The sequence below is a fragment of the Apium graveolens genome, chromosome 11 (assembly GCF_009905375.1).
Source record: "Apium graveolens cultivar Ventura chromosome 11, ASM990537v1, whole genome shotgun sequence".
NCBI lineage: Eukaryota > Viridiplantae > Streptophyta > Magnoliopsida > Apiales > Apiaceae > Apium > Apium graveolens.
In genome coordinates this window covers 163998287-164020491 of record NC_133657.1, presented here as the reverse complement: position 1 = coordinate 164020491, position 22205 = coordinate 163998287, and the positions used below count along the sequence as shown (strand labels likewise).

Genomic DNA, 22205 nt, shown 5'->3' with positions numbered 1-22205 from the left:
AATGATACACTACTAGTTCAAATTACCCAAGTGCTGACTATTTAACAAACTGTAAACCAGCCTGCAGTTATTAATAATTACAAAACTTCTGTTCTTAACCATCCCCCGTTTGCAAATACTCTCATTACTGTTTGGCCTATCAACATCGAAATGAAATGATACACATGGTCACACAAAAGACCAGTTCACAAATGAGAATGCAAGGCAATGGACAGTGCTCTCGTCTGCAGCCAGGACTTTCCAAGCTACGGCTTGTTCAAATGCAACATGACGACCCATTGTTGACATGCAGATGCCACCCGGCAAGTAGGCAAAACCCTAAAAATGATTAAAGAAGGTTAACTTATGAACTTGTGTAACAGAAACATTTGCAGCAGTTTATTTATTATCTTTCACCACCTAAAGAATCAAAGGTTTTAGTTTTTACTAGCTACCATCTCGACAATAGGTAGACCTTATAAAACACAAGAACAAAGACAGCCACACGAAAACTTCATAGTCTTTACATTTATACAGAACTTCACAGTAATTTTTTTATAAATTACCTGCTGCATAATCTTGGAAAATTCAGAATTGAAAGCCTTGCGACCAGTGTCATCAAAGATCTTATCTAGTGTAATATCCTGTAAAGCCACTAATGTGGTCTCGAGCATGTCCAGACCTGCTTGATTAGCAAATATGAAGACTGGCAACGACTGCAGCACAGGAAAGAAAGATGAGTACTCATGCTGAACAGAAAAGATTGCATCTGATAGTAAATAGTCACATGTGGAAGAAAGTCCCTAACCTTTAACGAGCAGCACAAAATAGCATCCGGATGATGCCAAAGATTCTTTAACAAAGTATCACCGCCTACAGAATCAGAACTCAGCAAATCTGTCCCCAATTGGTACCTGTGAAAAGGATTGCACAAGGGATGAAGTAAAAAGATGAGAAAACCTTCTATAAACAACTCTTTACTCCATTATGAGTGGGACCGACTCTACGACGAATTAACCAGCATAGGACTACAACGGTCTAGTTCATTGAGGGCAGATCAAGCATGTACACTATCGTCTTAACAATATGGGATGCAACAGCATGACTTACCTATGGCTATGGCAGATCCAGTTGGCCAGTGTTTGAGCTTCCGGAGCACCGGAAGATACTGTTGAACCTGATGTGAGGCTCATTCCTGATGGAGATATGGCCGTGGAAACCCTTTGCACGGATGACACAACGCTACGGACGTACTGTCGAGCCATTGTAGCAACACTATCCGGTTGGTTGTTCTCGTAAGGAAATTGAAATGCAATAGTTAATACTGATCGCATATTGTAACATGATGACGAGTCATTGGCAGCATGGTTAGTTGCAGGACCCACTTCAAGACTAGAAGCCAGATCCAAGGTGCGATTTGTAGTTATAGTGTCCTGCACAACACCCTGAGAAACAAAATTGTAATAGGCCGGAAGGAAAAAGAAAAATCCAATCATTTCTACGGATGTGATAATGTCAGATCAAGAGTATTCATGTGAAATGTAGCTGGAATTCATGTCAGACACTAGGGAAAAGCCTATTCAATTTGAAAACAGCTTCAATACAGTTTATAATTCAATTAGACAACATTCACCATGAAGAACAGACTCAGCACAAAAGCGCAATGGTAATGTAACTACAACACTGAAGGAAAATATCAGACAAGCTCCTGCCATAGGTTTCAATTGCTCAAAAAATCTAATTGTGACACTATAAATACACATCAAAAAAAGTCTACAGATATTCAGCAAGCAAGACATCTCCTAGAAGTGCACCTAGTAGATCTGGCACGAAGATAGATGAAACTGCTTAAAACTCTACCATCACATGTTACAGCTACGTTATAAGCATTACAAACAAAACACTGACAAAAATAATACAATACAGAGATGCTTTATAACTCAACTGATTTTGAATCAAGAGGAATAATGCGAAAACCAGAAGGTAGCAGGGGAGCATCATCAGGAAACATTTCATCAATTGGAGCAAAAACAAGTTCAGAGCAGGCTCCAACAGCATTCTCATCAACTCCGCTACATAGCTACATAAGAGAATATGTCAGTCTTTCTTGATACACTCTGAAAAGGTGTCTTAAAAGACATGTAACTGTAAGCGTATTGAAATACCTGCAAAAGGTGTATGTCCCTTGACATAAAAGTATCTTCTTGACCGAAAGGATGACCTTCGAGCCGTATTACTTCAAGCATCTAGGACACAGTACAATGGATATAATATAGCATTTCACTTAATGTGTGAGACATTGATACGTAAGATAAAAAGATATGTCTCGCTTTATTACAATGTTTCTATCAGGCACAAATTTGAAGTGAGATACCTTTAATATAAAACAGATTAAATATCTAAGAAAGTTAAACCTTTTTCACCAGTCAAGGTAAAAGGAGAAACTATGAGATATACACACTAAACACGTACGTCTGTGTATATACTGTATAAATACTGTAATTTAGAGAAAGATAACAGATATTTTCCTAGGGAGATATATCCATAACTTTGTTGAAATGTTTCTATTGTACAACAATGTCTAATGTGTATAGTAAAAGAACTGGATAGCAATGCAATAAAAAGCATACCTCTTCATGTTCAATTGTTTGACCAAGAGGCATCATAATTTGGTTTCCTGTGAAACGTGTTGGCCTCATTTCAGGATATGCATATGAGCTGCCTTTCAGCGAAGCAGCGGAATATGCATCAACACTAAAGTCAGCCCACTCTGACCGATGCTCTCTTAAAAAGCGCACCAAAACAGCAGGAGGGACATTCTGGCAGGAAAATTGGCACATAAGATCTCTATATATGGCAACAAAATCCATATTCCATCTATTTGAAATAGAAGTGCAAATTTGTCTACTTAAAAAGTGTTGCAGCTTGCATGCATACCTAGGTTGTACTCAAAACTCCCCTACATACCTAAACACGACAGATAAAAAAAAGATCTACGGCTCCCCTTGTATATACAGATCTTACGTGATATACTATATTTGGGAGTAGCCTACTAGTCTCCCTACTATGAGCAAGCATAATCTTTGGGATGTTCCATTGTCATGAGAATTGAAGTAAACAGTGTTCTCCATTTGTATCAATGTGACTCACCTGGAGCAGCATTGATGCTTTTGCACAGAGAATGCCTCCGACCAAGGAAAGATCGGAAGTACTAACTAGATTTTTTGCTGAATTCACTGCAACAATCACATCTTCAGAACCATCACAGTTCATCACTGACCAGCCATCATCACTGAACCCATTGATAGCATCATTGAATCCTCTAGACAGTCAGGAAAAGGGAATAAGGATAAATCCGTAATCAAGAAATCTGGAAAATAATATAATATGTAGCAATAGAAAAACTACTTATTAAGATTCTAAAAAAACTACCTGCTTAATCGATGGCTAAAAGTCCGAAGAACAGCTGGTTGTCTCCCCATACCATATATTACCTCACCGCTGGTCTCCTGGGCTATTTGTCTGATATAGCGCAATGCCTACAAAGAAAAAGAATCGATTCATCTCATCAAAGCATATTACTTCATCAGGTTCATTATTCACTTAGTTTTTTGTTCTCACTCACTTATTAATGGTCCTTAAGGTTCTACTGTTCTTTTGGTTTTAATTAGTTTTGCCTTCATCTCTCGGCTTTTAATGACCACCTGACCATCTACTGTGTATTTATTCTTCTGTTTTTAGTTGGTTTTTTTCTCAGAGACTACTTCAGACGCCAGAACTATTATATGCAAGCATAAAGGTTCCTAAGCACACTGCATTTTCTTTTTTCCTTCTGCACACTGCACGAAACAAAGGCATAACGCCATTGTTACAAAGCGTAAGATGGAGCCTTGTAATAAATGAGCGATGCAATAGTCACTTGTGAGATTTCACAGTTCCGTGCGCAATGCGTGGTTTCTTCCTAATTAAAGAAAATAAATAGGGTGCCCTATCTTACAAAAATAATGACTAAAAACATTTTTTTGTTACGTGTAACTAAAACATTAATATATTAAAACATATATTTTCGTAAAGTGTCTTAAACTTCACATACTGAAACTGTGCCACGCTAAATCAGATCAACAGTAGCAGAAATTTTGGCAACACAGGATTGGAGCCAAAATGATATGTGTTTTGAATTTTTTTCCAAAAGCAAAAGGGATAAAAACAACTTTTTTCATAGTTCACTGCGCAATGCGCATCTTTTTCCGAGAACAAAAAAAATAAAATTTGATCAATCTGTCTTTCTATAAAACTAATTTATGACTAAAAATATAAATAAATCAAAACATACATTTACATACGGTGTCTAAAACTTCATATATCGAATCAATGTCACACTAAAATCAGATCAACTGTAGCAGATATTAAGGCAACAGAGATTGAAGCATTAATAATATGTGCTATCAATTAAATAGTTCCTAAGATTGCAAGGAAGATTAACAACTTTGCATAAACTTTCTTTTGAAACTGACCACATAACACATTTTAGTAGGACACCCAATTAGAGCATGTAATGATTAATGAAGCTAAGAATATTATATACATTAAAAAGATTCACTCACCGCAATTGTCATTTTCTGTGCCACGACTTTTGACGATTCATAAAGTGGACGTAACACCTCTGGTACAGTCCAAGCCTGAAAAGGCAAGTAAGAAAATTAGTTCCAAACAAGAAACATGAACAAAAAAATCTTCAGGAAACCTAACCTGGAGATTTAGGTGATCAACTATATGAATGATTGATCCTCCACCATCACATGGCCGAACCAAGTAACCACTTGGAAGCATTTCACCTCTTACAAACTGAGCAGAGGCTGCTGCATGCGGGCCAGCACCAGATCCAGAAAGTGATCTCTCACATACCTATCGAAAGTACAGGAAAGAAAACACATATTAGCTGGCTTCAAATTATGCAATTTGCACTCTGCACATGTTTTAAAAACCCAACATGAAAACAAACTATTAAACTGAAACCTAACAATAAAACTAAATTATTAAAGCAATAAGCACACATCTAAAATAGCTGCCTTCTATATCTGAGTACCTGAGCTTCCATGCTACTTGTACAACAGAACCTTTTTATTAAACGTTAATATTTGGCTACCAAATAAGGGACGAAAAAGTTGATATTTGTCTTTTTGAAAAAGTTTTTTTGTCAAACTTGTAATCATGGACAAAAACTGGGAAAAATTATGCAACTATCAATTAAATTAAGTTGATTCTGGCATCATATCTTAACAAATTCTGTAAATGTGTAGGTAACAATCCCATGATAAGAACCACGAAGACAGTTCATACCATATCAAAAATTGACAATTGGACTAATAGGCCATCACTAATGATTAGACATAAGCTACTTAAATAATCAAAGACCCTTTTTTATTCCAAAAAAATAAAATAAAATGAAGCCCCTTGTTAATACATATACAGGGAAATTCTCTGTCCAAAACCTTTTGAAGTAACGATGCATAATGGTATGCAAAGAATCCCATGATGAAAACCACAAAGACAGTTAATACCATTTAAAGATTGGCATTTGGGCCCATCACTAATGATTAGGCATAAGCTACTTAAACAATCAATACCCTTTTTAATTTCAAAATAAATAAATTTTGAAGCCCCTTATAAATACATATTCAGGGAAATCATGTTCAAGACCTTCTGGAGATAAAGATGCATAATGGTATGCAAAGAACAGTCTAGGGAATTAAAGTTGCATACCACAATGCTTCCACTGTCTAAACTTGTGGTGTATCTGAGGGTCCAAAAATCCCGTGCAGGAGCCAGTGTAGTTGGAGCATATATCTAAAAAATGTTGACATTTATTTATAAGACGGAACAATAACCATATAAACTATGAAATTAAGAAAATGCTACAATACAAAGAACTAACCTGTGTGTATAACAGTTCAATTGTTCCTCCATTTCCAGTAGGTAGCATCGTGTAAACTTCATGCCTCCGACAGTCACGGAACCAAGCTGGACGATCTTTAAGGATTTCCACAATCTGTAAGAGGTAAAAGGTATATGAAGACATTAAAATCATAACAGCTTAGTACAACATTAGCATGCATTATGAGCAAGTGAGCCCGGAAAGAGATGCAAACTAAAAGCTCCGATTAGCATATAAACATTTCTTCGTACCTTAGTAGGCTCTAAACTTACTAAACCACAGGCTCTAGCCGCCACTCCACTGCAACTATGTGAAATAGCAAAGATGCCAACTGAATCCGGACCAGGCTGATAAAAAATAAAGATTATTATTTAAATGCTAAAGAACCATAGTAGAATATCAACTAATTAAACAGGTTTTATAGTAAAATCAAAACCTTCATCCCAGGCATCTGGACCCAATCGACAGCGGTTCCTGTAGCCTTTGAAAGGAACTCAGCCAATGTCTCCTCTGCAATCGATAGGAGTCTGCTTAAAACATAGATTAAAAAGAACAAAAATAAGTTATTAGTATCATAGCATAGACCATATATGTCTACAGGGAATAAAAGCCCGAGAAGAAAAACAGAAGTCATGCAATTGGTGTACAAGATTACCCAGCAGGGTTGTTTGCGTCCCTGAGAGAATGTTGAGGGGTAACCGCGGACTCACAACTTAAATCAGTAGTTACCGATGGTACCTACATCAGTTTTATACAAAAAATTATACACGGAAAACATGCAAAATTTCATAACAATGATCTCCTGATCAACATATACATATCCCTCGTGCAGCCCTTTGGCAACAAAAGTTTACTTAAAAAGAAAACTTAATTCTGCTTATAAATGGTAAACAGACAAAATAAGCCAGTTTTATTATTAAAAAATTATATAATTATTGTTTACTTTGAAAGGAAATGCAGATTTGCTACTAAAAAACTACTATAATGAAAACAAGCAAAACTAGATTTTAAGATGGGTGAACATTATTCGAGAATTGGACAAAACCTTGGCTATCTAATTCAGTAATGAGAAAATACACGAATATATACATAAAACCTAAAATATTTCTCAACTGGGATGTAGCTATGATTCTGCTAAAAAGAAGCTAGAAGTAGATTAAATCTACTACTTCTGTGTTATCTCCTGTTAACCTAAAGTGGGCAAATGACCACAAACAGAAACTTCAATAAAGAATACATTTAAAACTATAACTGGCAACTAAAACATACAGTTTGCAATTGTTGCCGCATATGACCATTCTCAGTGACTAGCTGAGAAACTTGCTTCTGCAGGCGATCATTTTCCTCCATCAACAGCTTGTTCATAGCACTCAATTTTCTATTCACTGCCTGAAGTCTTGAAGACTCCTTCCTCTGCTTCTCCCGACACCTACACAGCCAAAAAACAACTTTCTTTAAATTCCACCTACCCTCAAAATCCTTGTTCCATAACAAATAATACCAATAATCAAACAAAAACAGATCTTCAATTTCCACAAACCCAATCAAAAAACATATTTATACATCTCAACCAAGAGTCCAAGACTAACATATGCATAAAATACCATAAATCCAATTAAAAATAATAATCATACATCTCAATCAAGACTAACATATGCATAAATTACCATATATTTAAACACAAAAAAGGCCAAATAAAATTAAACAAACATTAAAATTCAATTCTTGTAATCGTATATGTACATATATACCTTCGATTCTGAAACCAAACTTTGATCTGCTTTGGCTCAATGTTAGCTAAGATAGGACATTCCCGGATCAATTGTTGGCGACGCATCGAGCTCGGTTTAGGACACTCCATATAAACTCTTTCCAGAGCTTCAACTTGTTCAGCTGTGTATCTAACATACTTTCCATTATCCAGATGCTTACTAATACTACCCCCGTTACTATGAGCAACAGCCATCACTATTCAACTAAAATTCCCAAATCAATTAACTAAAAATCGCAACTTTTTTCTAAAGACCACAGACCAACTTCACAAATCAATACACACACACAAATAAGCATAGATAGGCACAGCCCGGCATTAAATAGACCACAGAAATATAAAAAACAGTAGGCAGTGAATGGATAGATATGAAAATAAGTTGTATCTATCTATAAAGTTTGGATTTTTATGAAGAGGGTTAGCAAGAAGTAACAGTTACAAGTGATATCATGATCAAGAAGATCAAAGGGTTGTGAGTAAATCCAGCTAAAACAAACAAAATCAGTTACTTTCTTTTCTACTTAAAATTGGGAAAAAAGTAGAAGCCTTTACTAAAAATACTAACTAGTGATGTAAGGTTGTAAGTAGAGATGTAAGTAGAGCCAAGAAGTGCACTGAAAACAGTGTAAACAAACAAGGGTCATGCTCAGAGAGGTCCAAAATAAAGAAGGATATGCATAAAATGAAGAAGAGGGGTTTGTTTATTTATTAATTAATTTGGTGGGTTGGTTCTCTCTCTAGAAGTGGAGGTGGGGAAGAGCATTAAATATAGTGGATCTAAGTTAGAAAGAGAAAGAGAGAGAGAAGACCCATGTATGAAAATTCAAGATTAGGGGGCATGCTGATGGTGGTGGTGTCAAAGTGGAGGGAGAGACCAGGATTTTCTAGAGCGAGATGGGGATGTTTGTTAATAACAGGAGAGAGAGAGAGAGAGAGATTTGATGACTTGTGTTCTTTCATTTATTTTCTTTAGAAATGAAATGACTGTTGTAGTATACTTGTAAAAATAACTTTTGACAGTGGTTAAAAAAATAGAAGTGGCATGTCATTTTCTAATCTCAATTCTTTATTCTGAGATTGGGTACAAAATTTTCAAATTAGAATAAAATAGAGAAATGTTAAATAAATATTTTTCGGTTCCATCCAATTATTCACAATTCGATTCTATACAGAAAATGATAATGTTAAATCTTTATACAACATCCAAGATTTACAATGCTTTGCACAAACAAAGATGTATCATGTATGTGTACATTTAACTAAACCCTGCTTGTTCAGAATTAGTTAGCCACTTGAAATCAAATGGCTGATTAATCATACCCTCCTGCAGAAAAGTCAGGCTCATCTGGCTTAAACATCTTAGGCATCTTCAAGCTAGGGTCATCAGGATCAACTATTGCAACCTTTTGTACAGCTCCTTTTTTAGTGTTTGTAGCAAATTGTGAAGCCAATAGTGTAGCTTTCAGATTTTGCTCTAGTTTATGGTGGTTTGATGAGCTTTGGCCTTCCGTTTGATCAACTGCGAAATCGTGATTTGCAGACTCCTCTGGCATATATTTATAATACAAGCTTTCTTTTTTCATCAATTCCTCTGCTAGTCTTTTTCTTTTGTACCGTCTCCATGCAGCTTGTATGAAACAAGATCCCCAAGTCCTCCACTGGTGTGAGTAGTATCTGAATGCATGCTGTATTTTCTTGCTGTGAAGACGTTTGAACTGTTTTGCGACAAATTTAAGGTCTTCTGCTCGCAATGCAAATGCTTCTACTTCAGTTAGACATTTGACTGTTCGAGTTGAAGATGGAAGATGGTCTGAAGTGGGCACTAAGGCCCATGTCAATAGTTCTTCTCCGCAAAAGTCACCAGGTTTAATTGTAATTGAGTTAAAGAATCCAGACCGTCCACCATTAGTTGTGGAGCTTTCCAATTGACCTCTGATTATGAAAAGCATCTCATTGACAGGATCACCCTCCCGGATAATGTACGTGTCTTTAGTGTTTAAAGAGGAAACTAGGTGCTCACATATTGCATCTAAGAGTTGAGCATCCAGTTGCGAAAAGAAAGACACCTAAAATTAGATGTAATAAACGGATGATCAGGTTGCATATGAAGTGATTTCACGTATTTGTTTAGATTTTTAGGACTGCGATGTATAAAATAAACTTACTTGGCGCACTAGGGAAAGACAAAGATGCCTTTGAATACCACGTTTGAGATCTAAAGGTAAAGAATTTAAAATCTCTTCCTCGTCAACTCCTCTTGTAGCTAGCCACTGATATTGAATAAATCGCCTCACACGATCTTGCAGATCCTCAGGTAATTGACGATGCCTCATCCATTCCTCTATATCACTTCTCCTTACACGCCATTCTTCAAGCCTCGCACTTGTGGATTGCATATAGGTCTGCATATCATAAACAAAGAACCATAATTAGATTGACTGAATAAGTATTAATATAAGGGTCATATAACCACTTCATTTCAGTTTAAGCATATAGGTGCCAGCAAACTGGTCACTATGGTAAGGCTACAAACTAACTATTTCTGTGACTATCAAGTTTATGAAGTTTTGCGTAACTACATTACTTTACCTGCATGTTGCCAATCAGTAGTGCGAAGAGAACCAGGCCAGCAATACAAATAAAACTACTGAACAAATTTTCCCCTTTATAAGTACCTGTATTCAGGCCTTGCCCATATGAACTGCATATTGAGAATCGGCTCAAATGATTATCGTGATGGACAATAAACGAAGGGCAAGTAAAAAAGCGCCAGAACAGAACAAAGGACAAATAAAAGTAAATGAAATGCTAAAAACAAAGAAATCATCTAACAAGAGGAAACTAAACATGTACCTGAGATTTTTCAAACCCCACCAAAGGCAGTAGAAGAGTCTAGGAATAAAATTTTCAGAAGAAACCTCCTCTACAAAGGCCTCAGCAAACATCCCAAACTGAAAATCAATTGAATTACCACGAGGATTACAAGTAGTCAGGAGCTTAGTCGATTGTAACCAAGCATCACGCGCAGGACCTCCAGCGGTTGAACAATCAAGAAATGACAATTCACATGACGGAGAGTGTGTGCCATTGTATTCCTTTTTACATTCCTGCTTCCAACAGGCGTACTGTCTTTCAACAGATAACAGATACCACATTGCTCCAAGGACCTGCACTCACATAAATTTCACATAGTATTCCAACTTTCTCAATACTAAATTTGGGATACCTTACATAAGTGTAGAAAGTGATTTGCTTACGTGACTAGCTAAAACATACAGAACAAGGTTATATGCTGCTCCTGCCCAGGAAGTTTGTGCTAAAGACCCCGATGTTCTAAGAATTTGTCGTGTTATAGGAAAAATGGAACGAATACGTGGAATATACTGAAGCATTATAGCTAGAGATAAGGAGTGGTTATCACGACTAGCAGTAGTATGTTGTGTAAATGGGATTATAATCCAGATGATGATCTGTCAAATTAAACCAGCATCCATCAATTAGTCTTTAACAAAAACATATATAATATAATAGCGAAAATTAGGTATTTATAATGTTCTTGGACAAAAGAAGGTACCTGTGGAAGAGGAAAAGAAGCGGCTAGATCAAAAATAAAGTCAGTCTTTAAGTAACGAATGGCAATGCTTCTCGGGTCCATGACAAGATCACCCCTTCCAAAGACACGAGAGTCTTTTGCAACATAAGCCAAACGAAACTTCATGCAAATGTGCATAAGAGAGAAGATATCAACCACAGAACGCCAGAAGGTGAGGACTATACGCATAGCAAAATTCATGCTGATGCAAACAGACTCTGCGGTAACAGTTGGAAGCAAAAGGTAAAGAGGGTCCAAGAAAAGAGAGCCAATGCAGGTGAGCAGAAAAAAATAGTTCCATCTTCTGACAATGTCGCTTCTCGGGTCGAGAATCTGCTGCCACCAAGGTGTGGTGTGACGATCGTAAAGCAGTAATGATGGTTTTGGGATGCTTGCTAATAGTTTAGCTGATTGTTCTAGATGAAGATTTCTTTTTGTATTCATCTTTTCAGCTCCATATGAGATAATTGTGAAGATTAAGAATTGGCGAAAGGGAGTGGATGCTATATGTTAACGGAGATTTAATAGGGTGGCCGATGATTTAATTTACATTAGGCGATGAGTGCATATATATGCATGCATGGGAAATAGATGAAAGAAAGAAAGAGGCAAGAAAACATGACATTTCCTGCACATGATCCGGAAGAAAACAATAAGCAACTTCTTAATCAAGATAGATTGAACTCAGGAGCTATGTCTTACAAGAAATTAATAAAACATTTCAACTTATAATTTTAGATAAAGATGGAGTTAAAAAGGATTTAATAGAGACCTCAACAATGTTTGTGTACATAATTATTGATCCATAATGAATAAATGCCAGCACAAGTAAAAAAAATACATTTGGAGAGAGATGTAATGTGTATGAGATGAGGTCGGAGATGAACATGAAAATGATGTAGATTTGGTTCCTCTGTTTTTATGGCTCACCGTTAAATTTTCAATTATATATAAAAAAATATCTGTTTGGTATGTGTTTGTTTTGTAATTTAATTTATTACAGGTCAATTTCATCAAAAAAAATCAATAGATTTTGTTGGATTCATATCCATTTTCTTAATGTTTGTAGTTCATGTTGCTGATCATATTTGTGGTTGTTTCTAAAAAACAAACTTTTACATGTACAAGCAAGTGAAGACAATTAGGTTGTAACGATTATCAATGCGACTTTCTTGTGTTTGGGAGCAATTAACGAAATTATTTGTAATAATTACAATAGATTTCAACTTATCTTAATGGCTAATGCAATGTTTTTTAGTTGGGAAATAATTAATTATTTGTAAATTATAAATACTAGATTATAACTCGTGCGATACACGAATTATTTTTAATAAATATTTTATTTTAATATTTGGTAATTGGTTAAAAACAGGCAGATCTAAACATTTATAATTGTAAAATTTGGCTTTTTAATAATTAGGCATGTTAAAAAGATAAATAAACAATGTTAACATAGAATTAATTTATAAAAGAAATTGGTATTAAAATAGCACGGTGCAAAATTACGAAAGTAAATGGCTATGACCATTTTATTTTGGCTGTTTAAAAAAAATCGGGTCAGGTAGGTAATGACAAACTGTTGCTCATAAAATTTAAAAGTTTGGGATCTAATAATGTAGTATATATATAAATAAAAGAATTTATTATATATTTAAATAAAATATTTTTAAAACATGTATTTGTTTTTGAAGAAGCAAAGCATTGAGTGAAGATAGCATTGTTAGATATTTGAATGCAGTCAAATATAATAGAGAGGGATGAATATGTTTTTTGGATTTTAATCTTCTTTTGAAAGTATATGGCTTAATTTGAACAAAGTAATATGAATTTGTAGAGATAAATTATTTGACAGTAAACACACAGAACAATTTATCAAAAAATCACTATATTGTATTAATCAAGTTTGTCTAACTACAAATTTGTGTTTTTAGAAATAAGAACTCAGCTATAAATATTGAAACAGAATGCAAGATTTTTCTAGATCTGTTTGTTACCTTCTAAACTAAGGACCCGCACATTCTTTATAGACCAATAGCACGAGATTACAAAACTTGCACTAAAATGTACTAACACAGTTTCTAAAACTATCTTGTCTATTTTCTTTTCTAGTGTTAGCAAATATGTGCAGAATCTTATAGGTATGTGAGCATCATTTGTCCATTGAATCTTGACCCTTGATCTTGTATTCTTCAAACTGCTTTTGTAGTCTTTCCAATTCAGTTAGTGAATTGTTTGTTGACTGATAATCTTGAATCTTGAACTTGTCTATATTCTGAATTTGAGATAGTTTGTCGAGATCTTTTTTTATTTTGTAGAGAAGTGACAATATCGATAAGTAAAATGACTTATCGATAAGTAAAATGATTTATCGATATTTTGAGTTCTCTACGTGTGTAATTGACTTGTCGAGGTCTCTAGCTCTCGATATGTAGAATAGCTTATCGACATCTCTAATTCTCAATATAGGCTTTTAACTTGTCGACATCTTGAGTTCTTTACATAAAGATTTTGACTTGTCGATATCTCTAGATCTCCACATGCAAAAATTACTTGTCGATATCTCTAATTCTCTACATATAAATTTTGACTTGTCGATATCTCTAGATCTCTACATGCAGGTTGACTTGTCGATATCTCTTGGGACTTCTCGATAAGTCATTTTGGACTTCTCGACATACTTCTCGATATCCCTTAATTTGTGACTTGTCGATATCTGACTTAGAACATTTTTCCTAGAACAGTTTTATTCAAATCCAAACTGCTACACTTCTCTCCGAGGCATGATCATGAATTGATCTTTTTCCAGAGTTTATTCCTTATCTTGAAAGCTGTTAACAGAAAAATCCCCCAGTCTAATCTACTTCACATTTTTACATACTCAATGTTAGAAAAAAATGATCATATCAGTATATAAACTATCAGAGTTTATTATCAGTATTTGATATTATGATTTACTGAAGGTGACATCATCAGTATTTGATGATCAACATTTGACGATCAGTACTTAGGCACATCAGTAGATATCAAAGAAGGAAAGGGATTGCAGAATTCAAGACGTTGAAGGACTTTACTTATAGAAGCAATCATACATGGATATATATTAGGATTCCTTATTGTAATAGAATAGGATTCCTTATTGATTGTGTAATTGTGCACTATATAAGCACAAATTAGGTTTACACTATATGCATAACGAATTATTATATCTTTAAGATAACCTAGCAGCTCTCAAGGATAATTGTTCATCCTTTTGAGAGATTACTTTTGTAACAGTTTTTATCTGATTAATATAAAACTCCTGATTTTGTTAAGCTTTATCGAATTGTTTGCATAAATTGTATTCACCTCCCTCTACAGTTGTATTACGAACCTAACAATTGGTATCAGAGCTTGCTGTTGATATACAAACGGTTTAAGATCTGAAAATCAATCTTTAATGGCAGACAAAAAATCACAACAGAATCCACCACCACCCCCAACCACACCATAGATTAAAAATAATATGAGTAGGTATGAGGTCATCATGGTTCCAATCCTAAAGGTACATGAATATCCAATATGGAAGGTTAAGATGACCATGTGTTTGGAAGCTACAGATCCTGAATATCTAAGCAGGATTTATGATGGTCCTCATAGGCCAATGAAGTTGGCAGTAGCAGTTGCTGGTCAAGAAGAAAAGATGGCTGATAAACCAAAGAAGGACTATACTGCAGAAGATCTATCATCAAACATAAAAGATGTAAAAATAAAACATATCTTGCATAACAGTCTTGATAGTGTTATGTACAATAGGGTTATTGGTTATAAAACAACAAAGAAAATTTGGGATGCTTTAGAAGTAAAGTGTCAAGGTACTTCTGCTATCAAGAAAAACAAGAGAACAATACTTACTTAGGAATATGAGCACTTTGACTCAAGAGACAATGAGTCCTTAACTGAGATCTATGATATATTTCAAAAGTTGTTGAATGACTTATCTCTTGTCAACAAGGAATATGACTTAGAGGACTCAAACTTGAAGTTTCCACTTGCACTCTCTGTAAAGTGGAATTTAAGCTCACATAAATAAGGGATAATTATGAACTTGAAAAAATATCTCTAGATGAGATCTATGGCATGTTGAAGAGAAGCCAAAGGAGAAAGCTAGGAGAAAAGTTCACTACAAAGGAAGAGTTATGATTGCAAAGACTGATACTGAGTCATCAAACTATGATGATGATTTAAACACTGATAATGAATCAGATACCGATAGTGATCATGACAACAATGAAGACATTGAACAAATGGCTGCTCCATTGGTTAAAAGCTTCAAGAAGATGGTCTACAAGAACTTCAAGAAAGGGAAAAGGTTTTCCAGAAAGGCTTCCAGTTCCTCAAATTCTGATAAGAGCAATTACAGAAGAAATATTGATTGGAAGGAATCAAAGACTGGAAAATTTGACAAGTCAAAGGAAATGTGCTATAACTGTGATGGTATTGGACACTTTGCAACTGACTGAAGAAAACCAAAGACTGAGAAGACACAAGCTTTGATCACAAAGAAGAAACACTGGGATGACTTATCAGATTCAGATGATGGTGTTAACTATGCCCTCATGACAAATGCTGAAAATGAGGCTGACACTGCAGAATTAAAGGTACCTCAAACCACACTTGCTTTTGATACTGATGAAATCTGTGAATTAAGATTGTTTCTTAAAATTCTGCATGTTAGTTATATAGATCAAACTTTATAGAATAATCGAATCAAGAGTGAAAACTCAGAGTTAAAGAAAATGAATGATCACCTAGAAATTGAGTTACTTTCCATGCTAGAAATTCAAAAAGAAAGAGATAATGTTGTTTATGTTAAAGAAAGACTGTTAGAAATATGCTTATCTAGAAAAAGAGCTGGTTAAAGAAAGAGAGGTTATTAAGCTTTGGACTAACTCGGGAAAAACAACTCAGGAAATTATAGAAAATAGTTGTTGGGGATCAGAATTAGGATATTAAAATAGATCTAATTCTGATAAGAAAAATGGAAAAGAAACTGAGAAGGTTAAACCAACAAATAATGATCATAAGGTAATACTGAACAAAGTTCAGCTGAAGCCCATTAAGTTTAATTCAAGTATTGATGTTGCTAAGACAACATGAGATAGGTTCAACCTCAGCACCTAAATTAAACTTAAATACTGATAAGAGTGAACAAGTTGACACAAGATCAGTAAATATTGGTTTAATGACTCGGAAATAGCTTAAACAAAAGCTAAAGGATTACACACGGAAGACAAGGAGAAAAATCCTAGGAAAAACATGATTGGTAAAGTGATTGTTAATGAAAATGGTACTTATAAAATTATTCCCAATGCACCTAGAAAAACATGCTTGAACTGTGTTAGTACTAACCATCTTGTTAATTCTTACAAGAAGAATAAAGAGATAAATATTGTTCCTCCCAAATCAGAGTTTAGGAATAGAACAGTTAAATAAACTTAAAAAGACCAAAAGATCCAATCAAGTATGGGTCCTTCAAAATACTAATTTATTTAAAAACTGATTGCAGGGTAATAGGAGAAATTCTCTAGTCTTGGACAGTGGACGCTCATGACACATGACTGGTTATAAGTCCCTGCTATCAGAGTTTAAGGAGAAAGTTGGCCCAAGTGTTTCTTATAGAGATGGAAACTTAGGAAAAATCTTGGGATATGGTAAAATCAAACTTGAGAATGTCATCATTGAAGATGTGGCTCTTGTTGTAGGGCTCAAACATAACTTGATCAGTGTGAGTTAGATCTGTGACAGAGGTTATCATGTGAATTTTTATGATGAACATCGTGATATTGTTAGTAAGTCTGATGGCAAGATTGCAATGACTGGTGTAAGACATGGTAATTTATATAAAGCCGAGGTCTCCACAAATACGGATGGATCAGAAGTTTGTCTACTAAGTAGAGCATCTGTGGAAGACAGTTGGAACTAGCATAAAAGACTTTCTCATCTCAATTTCAACAACATCAATGAACTTGTGAGGAAAGATCTTGTAAGAGGATTTCCCAATGTAGTATTTACTCCTGATGGCTTATGTGACTCATGCCAGAACTCCAAACAAAGGAAAATATCTTTCAAGAGTAAAACTGAATCCTCTATTTTTAATCTATATCATCTACTTCATATTGATCTCTTTGGTCCAGTAAATGTAATGTCAATTGCCAAGAAGAGGTATGCACTTGTAATTGTTGATGAATATACAAGATACACATGGGTGTATTTTCTGCACACCAAGAATGAATCTCCATTCATTCTTCTTGATCATGTGAGAGAACTGGAAAAAGGATCATCATACAAAGTGAAAATCATTAGAAGTGATAATGGAACTGAATTCAAGAACAGTACTATGGAAGAGTTCTGCAAATACAAGGGGATAGAACAAGAATTATCTGCCCCTGGAACTCCATAACAAAATGGAGTTGTTGAAAGAAAGAATAGAACTCTCATAAAAGCTGCAAGAACCATGCTAGAGGAAGCAAGATTGCCTACCTACATCTGGGTTGAGGCTGTGCAAACTGCCTACTTCACACAAAATGCAACATTGATCAACAAGCATGTAAAAATACCATTTGAGATGGTGAAGGGAAAGAAGCCAAATTTGAAGTACTTTCACATTTTTGGCTGCAAGTGTTTTGTTCTCAAAACTCATCCAGAACAGCTTACTAAATTTGATTTAAAAGCTGATGAAGGCATTTTTGTTGGCTATCCTTTGTCAACAAAAGCTTTCAGAGTGTATAATATGATAATAAAGACAATCATGGAATCTATACATGTATCTTTTGCTGACAAGAAAATCACAGGTCTAGAAGATGTAGATGACCATGATGAGTTGAGATTTTAAAATGAAGTACCAGATGTTAAACAGTTAAATCCTGATATATTGACAAATCCTAATACATTAAATCCTGATATCACTCTAAACTCTGATGATCCACATGTCAGTGTAAACTATGCAAATACTGAAGCACATGTTGAGGGAGAGCAACATGATTCACGTCAAGAGTCTTCCACAAGTGATTCAACTCAAGGAACATCAATAAATAATTCATCAGAATCTGATTTCTCAAATACTGATGGAACTGGAAATACTGATTCAGGGGGGCATCAAGAAATGATAGTGGCATAATTAAAAGAGATACTAGAGAGTTCATGGATCAAGGGGGAGGTTCAGCTTCAAGAAGTCAACTCCCATCTGTAAGAAAATGGTCTAAGTCACACACACCTGACCTAATCATCGGAAATCCTGATAGTGGTATAATAACCAGAAAAGCCACTCAAAATGAATATCTCTACCATTCTTTTCTATCTCAAACTGAACCAAAGAAAGTGGAAGAAACTCTTCAAGATGCTGACTGGGTTACAATAATACAAGAGGAACTTAATGAATTTGAAAGGAACAAAGTCTGGACTCTTATGCCAAGACCAAATAACAGATCAGTTGTTGGTACAAAGTGGGTGTTCAGAAACAAAACTGATAGTGAGGGCATCATTATAAGAAATAAAGCAAGACTGGTTGCAAAGGGCTATTCACAGCAAGAAGGCGTTGATTATGATGAGATTTTTACTCCAGTTGCAAGGCTTGAGGCAATTAGAATTTTCCTAGACTATACTGCTCACATGAAGTTTAAAATGTTCCAAATGGATGTGAATAGTGCATTCCTGATGGTGAACTTGAAGAGAAGGTTTATGTTGAACAACCTTCAGGGTTCATTGATCCAAAATATCCTAATCATGTCTATAAACTGGATAAAACACTTTATGCACTAAAACAAGCCCCAAGGGCATGGTATGAAACATTTGCTCTATTCTATTAGAAAGTGGTTTCACAAAAGGTATAATTGATAAAACTTTATTTTATAAATACCATGGTAAGGACTTGCTATTAGTACAGATATATGTTGATGATATCGTTTTTGGGTCTACTAATGATAAACTCTGTGAGAGGTTTGCAAAGTTAATACAGTCAAGATATCAAATGATTATGATGGGAGAATTGAGTTATTTTTCTGGGTTTACAAGTAAAATAGACTGATTAAGGAATCTTCATAAATCAATCCAATTCCAAATACACCAGCAATTTGCTCAAAAGATTTGGAATGCAAGACAGTTCAACTGCAACAACTCCAATGACCACTGCAACCAAGTTAGATTTAAATACCGGTTTGTCAGTATATATAACTAACTACAGAGGTATGATTGGCCCACTCCTATATTTGACTGCTAGTAGACCTGATATCATGTATGCTACATGTCTCTGTCCAAGGTTCCAAGCTGATCCAAGGGAACCACATCTATTAGTTGTGAAAAGAATTTTTAAATATCTCATAAGGTAATTGGATACTCAGATACTGATTTTGAAGGATGTAAAATACACCAGAAAAACACTTCTGGAAGCTGCCAATTTCTTGGTGACAGGTTGGTTTCTTGGTTTTGCAAGAAACAAAAGTTAATTTCCACTTTCTCAATATATTGTTGCAGGAAGCTGTTGTGCTCAAATTCTATGGATGAAGAATCAGTTACTGGATTATGGGTTGGAGTATTCTCCAATTCCTATATATTATGATAATCAAAGTACTATTGCGATGACAGGAAATCCAGTACAATATTTAATGACTAAACACATCAGTATAGGTAATAGGTACCATTTCATAAGAGAGCATGTGATGGAAGGTACAGTGGAATTGATCTTTGTTCCAACAGATCAGCAATAGTATATATATTCACCAAACCTCTCTGTGAAGCTACCTTTACAAGATTGGTGAATGAATTGGGAAAGATATCAGGACATTTCTCAAACTCTGATAATTTGGAATAACTACTGATAATTAGAGTGTGGTGTATTCTTATTATGCATCAGTATTTGTTAAATACTTATTATAGTGTTAAACTCTGATGCCATGAAAGCATGTAATTAGCTTCTATTAATCCCAGCCAGTAGTTGCATGTTAAACTCTGATTATATGTATAAGCTCTGATATTGGTCAAACTAGTGTTGACTGATAAATCCTGATAGTGGTTGATTAAATACTGATGTTGGTCAAACTCTGATTGACCATTATATTCTGATGATAATTTTTGAATTCAAATATTATTTTAATCAATATTTTAGTTACAGTGGTGAAGTAATATGCAAGTGGGTAATTTATGCATGCTTAAAGTTGTTTACTGATGGCGTGAGGATATGTAAAAACGTTTGAGTATTCACAAAATATTATTTTGGGAAATTGTGTGCACAGTAACTACCTTTACTACATGTTTACATGATTGTTTTTTCAGTCAATAACAGGCTATCACGTGTCTCACTAAACTGAAATGATTCTGAGTTAGTGGAGTGAAGTATTAAACAAAATCAATTTTTGATTTCAAATTAACACTTTATCTAATCTCTATTATCTTCTTCTCTGCTAATTCCCTCTATCTCTCACCCGTAAACTCTGAAACCCTAATTTCTTCTCAAAACTTTTTCTTAGAAATTCACAACGACTTTACCAGCTGCTTCTAAACCTTTCAATTATGGTGGTTCCAAGTTTGTTACTAACAATTACTCGACAATACTGGACAACAACAGTGTCAATATTGATTTTCATATATTTCAAGACTATTTGAGATCCATTGATATTCGATTTACTCTCACAAGTCCACCCACAATCTCAGGTGACCAGGTACTAGCTATCTGAAAAACTAGTGTTTATGATGATGAAGGTGCCAATGGGACTCCAAATCCGGTGTTTTATTTTGACAATAAGAAAAGGATTGTAACTCCTCGAACTGTAAGGGATGCATTTTACTTGCCTGCTCATGACTCCTACTCTACTTTTGTGGGAGATGCTAAAATGAGGAGGTTTTTCAATGAGATAGGCTATGACAAGGACTTGAAGAACCTTGGTAAATTAAAGAGAAATGGGCTCGGGAAGGAATGAAATTTCTTTTTCGTTTGCATCACAAAGGCTTTCAATAACAAATCTTCCAGCTTTGATGCTCTTCCTATCATGACATAACAAATAGGGTACTCTCTAATTCATGGTGAAAATTATGATTTTGGTAGAGTAGTTTTATCTTTTATAGGTGATAGATTAACTGTTGATAAGAATACTGTGTATTATGTTATATTTAAAGGGTTTCGAGCACATAAATGCAACGGAAACAGTAATTTAAAACGTGAAAAACCAGAATTTTCGAAACCCACCACATGATCCATGCAAAAAATAGATATTTAATTCATAGATCAGATTGTTTACCTTAAGAAGCTTTACAGATTGGTTGAATAATGGAGATCCAAAGATTGTTCAATCACCACGCATCTCGCTCTCGCGATCTACGCTCTATCGGTATTCACACAAATGCTTGAACTCAAGAATTGAATGTGTACTAGCACAAACTCGTTTCTTCTTTATCTCTCCATCTTTTCTCTTGGTGGCTAGGATTTTAGTAAAAGTCTTGCACACAAAATCAGCCACACAAGAGATATTAGATAGAGAGTAGAAAAAGAATTATAACTCTTAACTAAATAGGAGTTATTATTATTTTAAAATTCCTATTTGTATAATAATTAAGTCACACTTTATTATTTAACAATTGAATTTCATAATTGATATTAGTAAATTCGAATATCATTATTTATCTAATTAATTAAGTCATATTTAATTAATATTATAAATAATTCGAAACTACTTTAATTTAATTTAAATCCAATTTAAATTAAATAATCCTTCAAGCATTCTTTGTGTGTGACCCTATAGGTTATTATTACTTTGACAACGAATTTTAAATCTAATTTAAAATCGTAAACAATGAGCGGCATCTAGTAATAAATACATCATTGATACCGAAGTAATAATAATTGAATCGGTGATCGATTAAACCTTTCGTGGATAATCTACAATGTAATATAACCCCTT

General features: G+C 34.7%; 2 protein-coding genes across 2 annotated transcripts; both read right to left on the bottom strand.

Annotated features, from left to right (window-relative positions):
- Positions 1-41: 41 nt before the first annotated feature.
- LOC141697038 (homeobox-leucine zipper protein REVOLUTA-like) lies at positions 42-8614 on the bottom strand. Its single transcript, XM_074501218.1, has 18 exons — positions 7666-8614; positions 7184-7343; positions 6570-6652; positions 6351-6441; positions 6166-6261; positions 5915-6028; positions 5743-5826; positions 4729-4884; positions 4584-4658; positions 3412-3518; positions 3130-3301; positions 2610-2798; positions 2145-2225; positions 1925-2059; positions 1090-1424; positions 788-893; positions 546-695; positions 42-318 (listed from the first exon to the last, which is right to left on the bottom strand). The coding sequence occupies exons 1-18, from the start codon at positions 7878-7880 to the stop codon at positions 169-171; spliced, it is 2499 nt and encodes an 832-aa protein (XP_074357319.1). The 5' UTR covers positions 7881-8614; the 3' UTR covers positions 42-168.
- Positions 8615-8803: 189 nt separating this feature from the next.
- LOC141697841 (putative cyclic nucleotide-gated ion channel 16) lies at positions 8804-12101 on the bottom strand. The gene is made up of 6 exons (XM_074502398.1): positions 11260-12101; positions 10943-11155; positions 10539-10852; positions 10275-10386; positions 9851-10087; positions 8804-9751 (listed from the first exon to the last, which is right to left on the bottom strand). Exons 1-6 carry the CDS (start codon positions 11719-11721, stop codon positions 8996-8998), a joined length of 2094 nt encoding a protein of 697 aa, XP_074358499.1. The 5' UTR covers positions 11722-12101; the 3' UTR covers positions 8804-8995.
- Positions 12102-22205: the final 10104 nt, after the last annotated feature.

Excerpts from the sequence above, each read along its gene's own strand:
- LOC141697038 (XM_074501218.1), bottom strand. The coding sequence starts at position 7,880 with ATGGCTGTTGCTCATAGTAACGGGGGTAGTATTAGTAAGCATCTGGAT. Across the intron at positions 6,653-7,183 it reads TGCGGCAACAATTGCAAACT|GTACCATCGGTAACTACTGA; the intron begins GTATGTTTTAGT and ends AAACTGATGTAG. Across the intron at positions 6,262-6,350 it reads TCCAGATGCCTGGGATGAAG|CCTGGTCCGGATTCAGTTGG; the intron begins GTTTTGATTTTA and ends ATTTTTTATCAG.
- LOC141697841 (XM_074502398.1), bottom strand. The coding sequence starts at position 11,721 with ATGAATACAAAAAGAAATCTTCATCTAGAACAATCAGCTAAACTATTA. Across the intron at positions 11,156-11,259 it reads CTTCTTTTCCTCTTCCACAG|ATCATCATCTGGATTATAAT; the intron begins GTACCTTCTTTT and ends TTAATTTGACAG. Across the intron at positions 10,387-10,538 it reads TGGGGTTTGAAAAATCTCAG|TTCATATGGGCAAGGCCTGA; the intron begins GTACATGTTTAG and ends CTCAATATGCAG.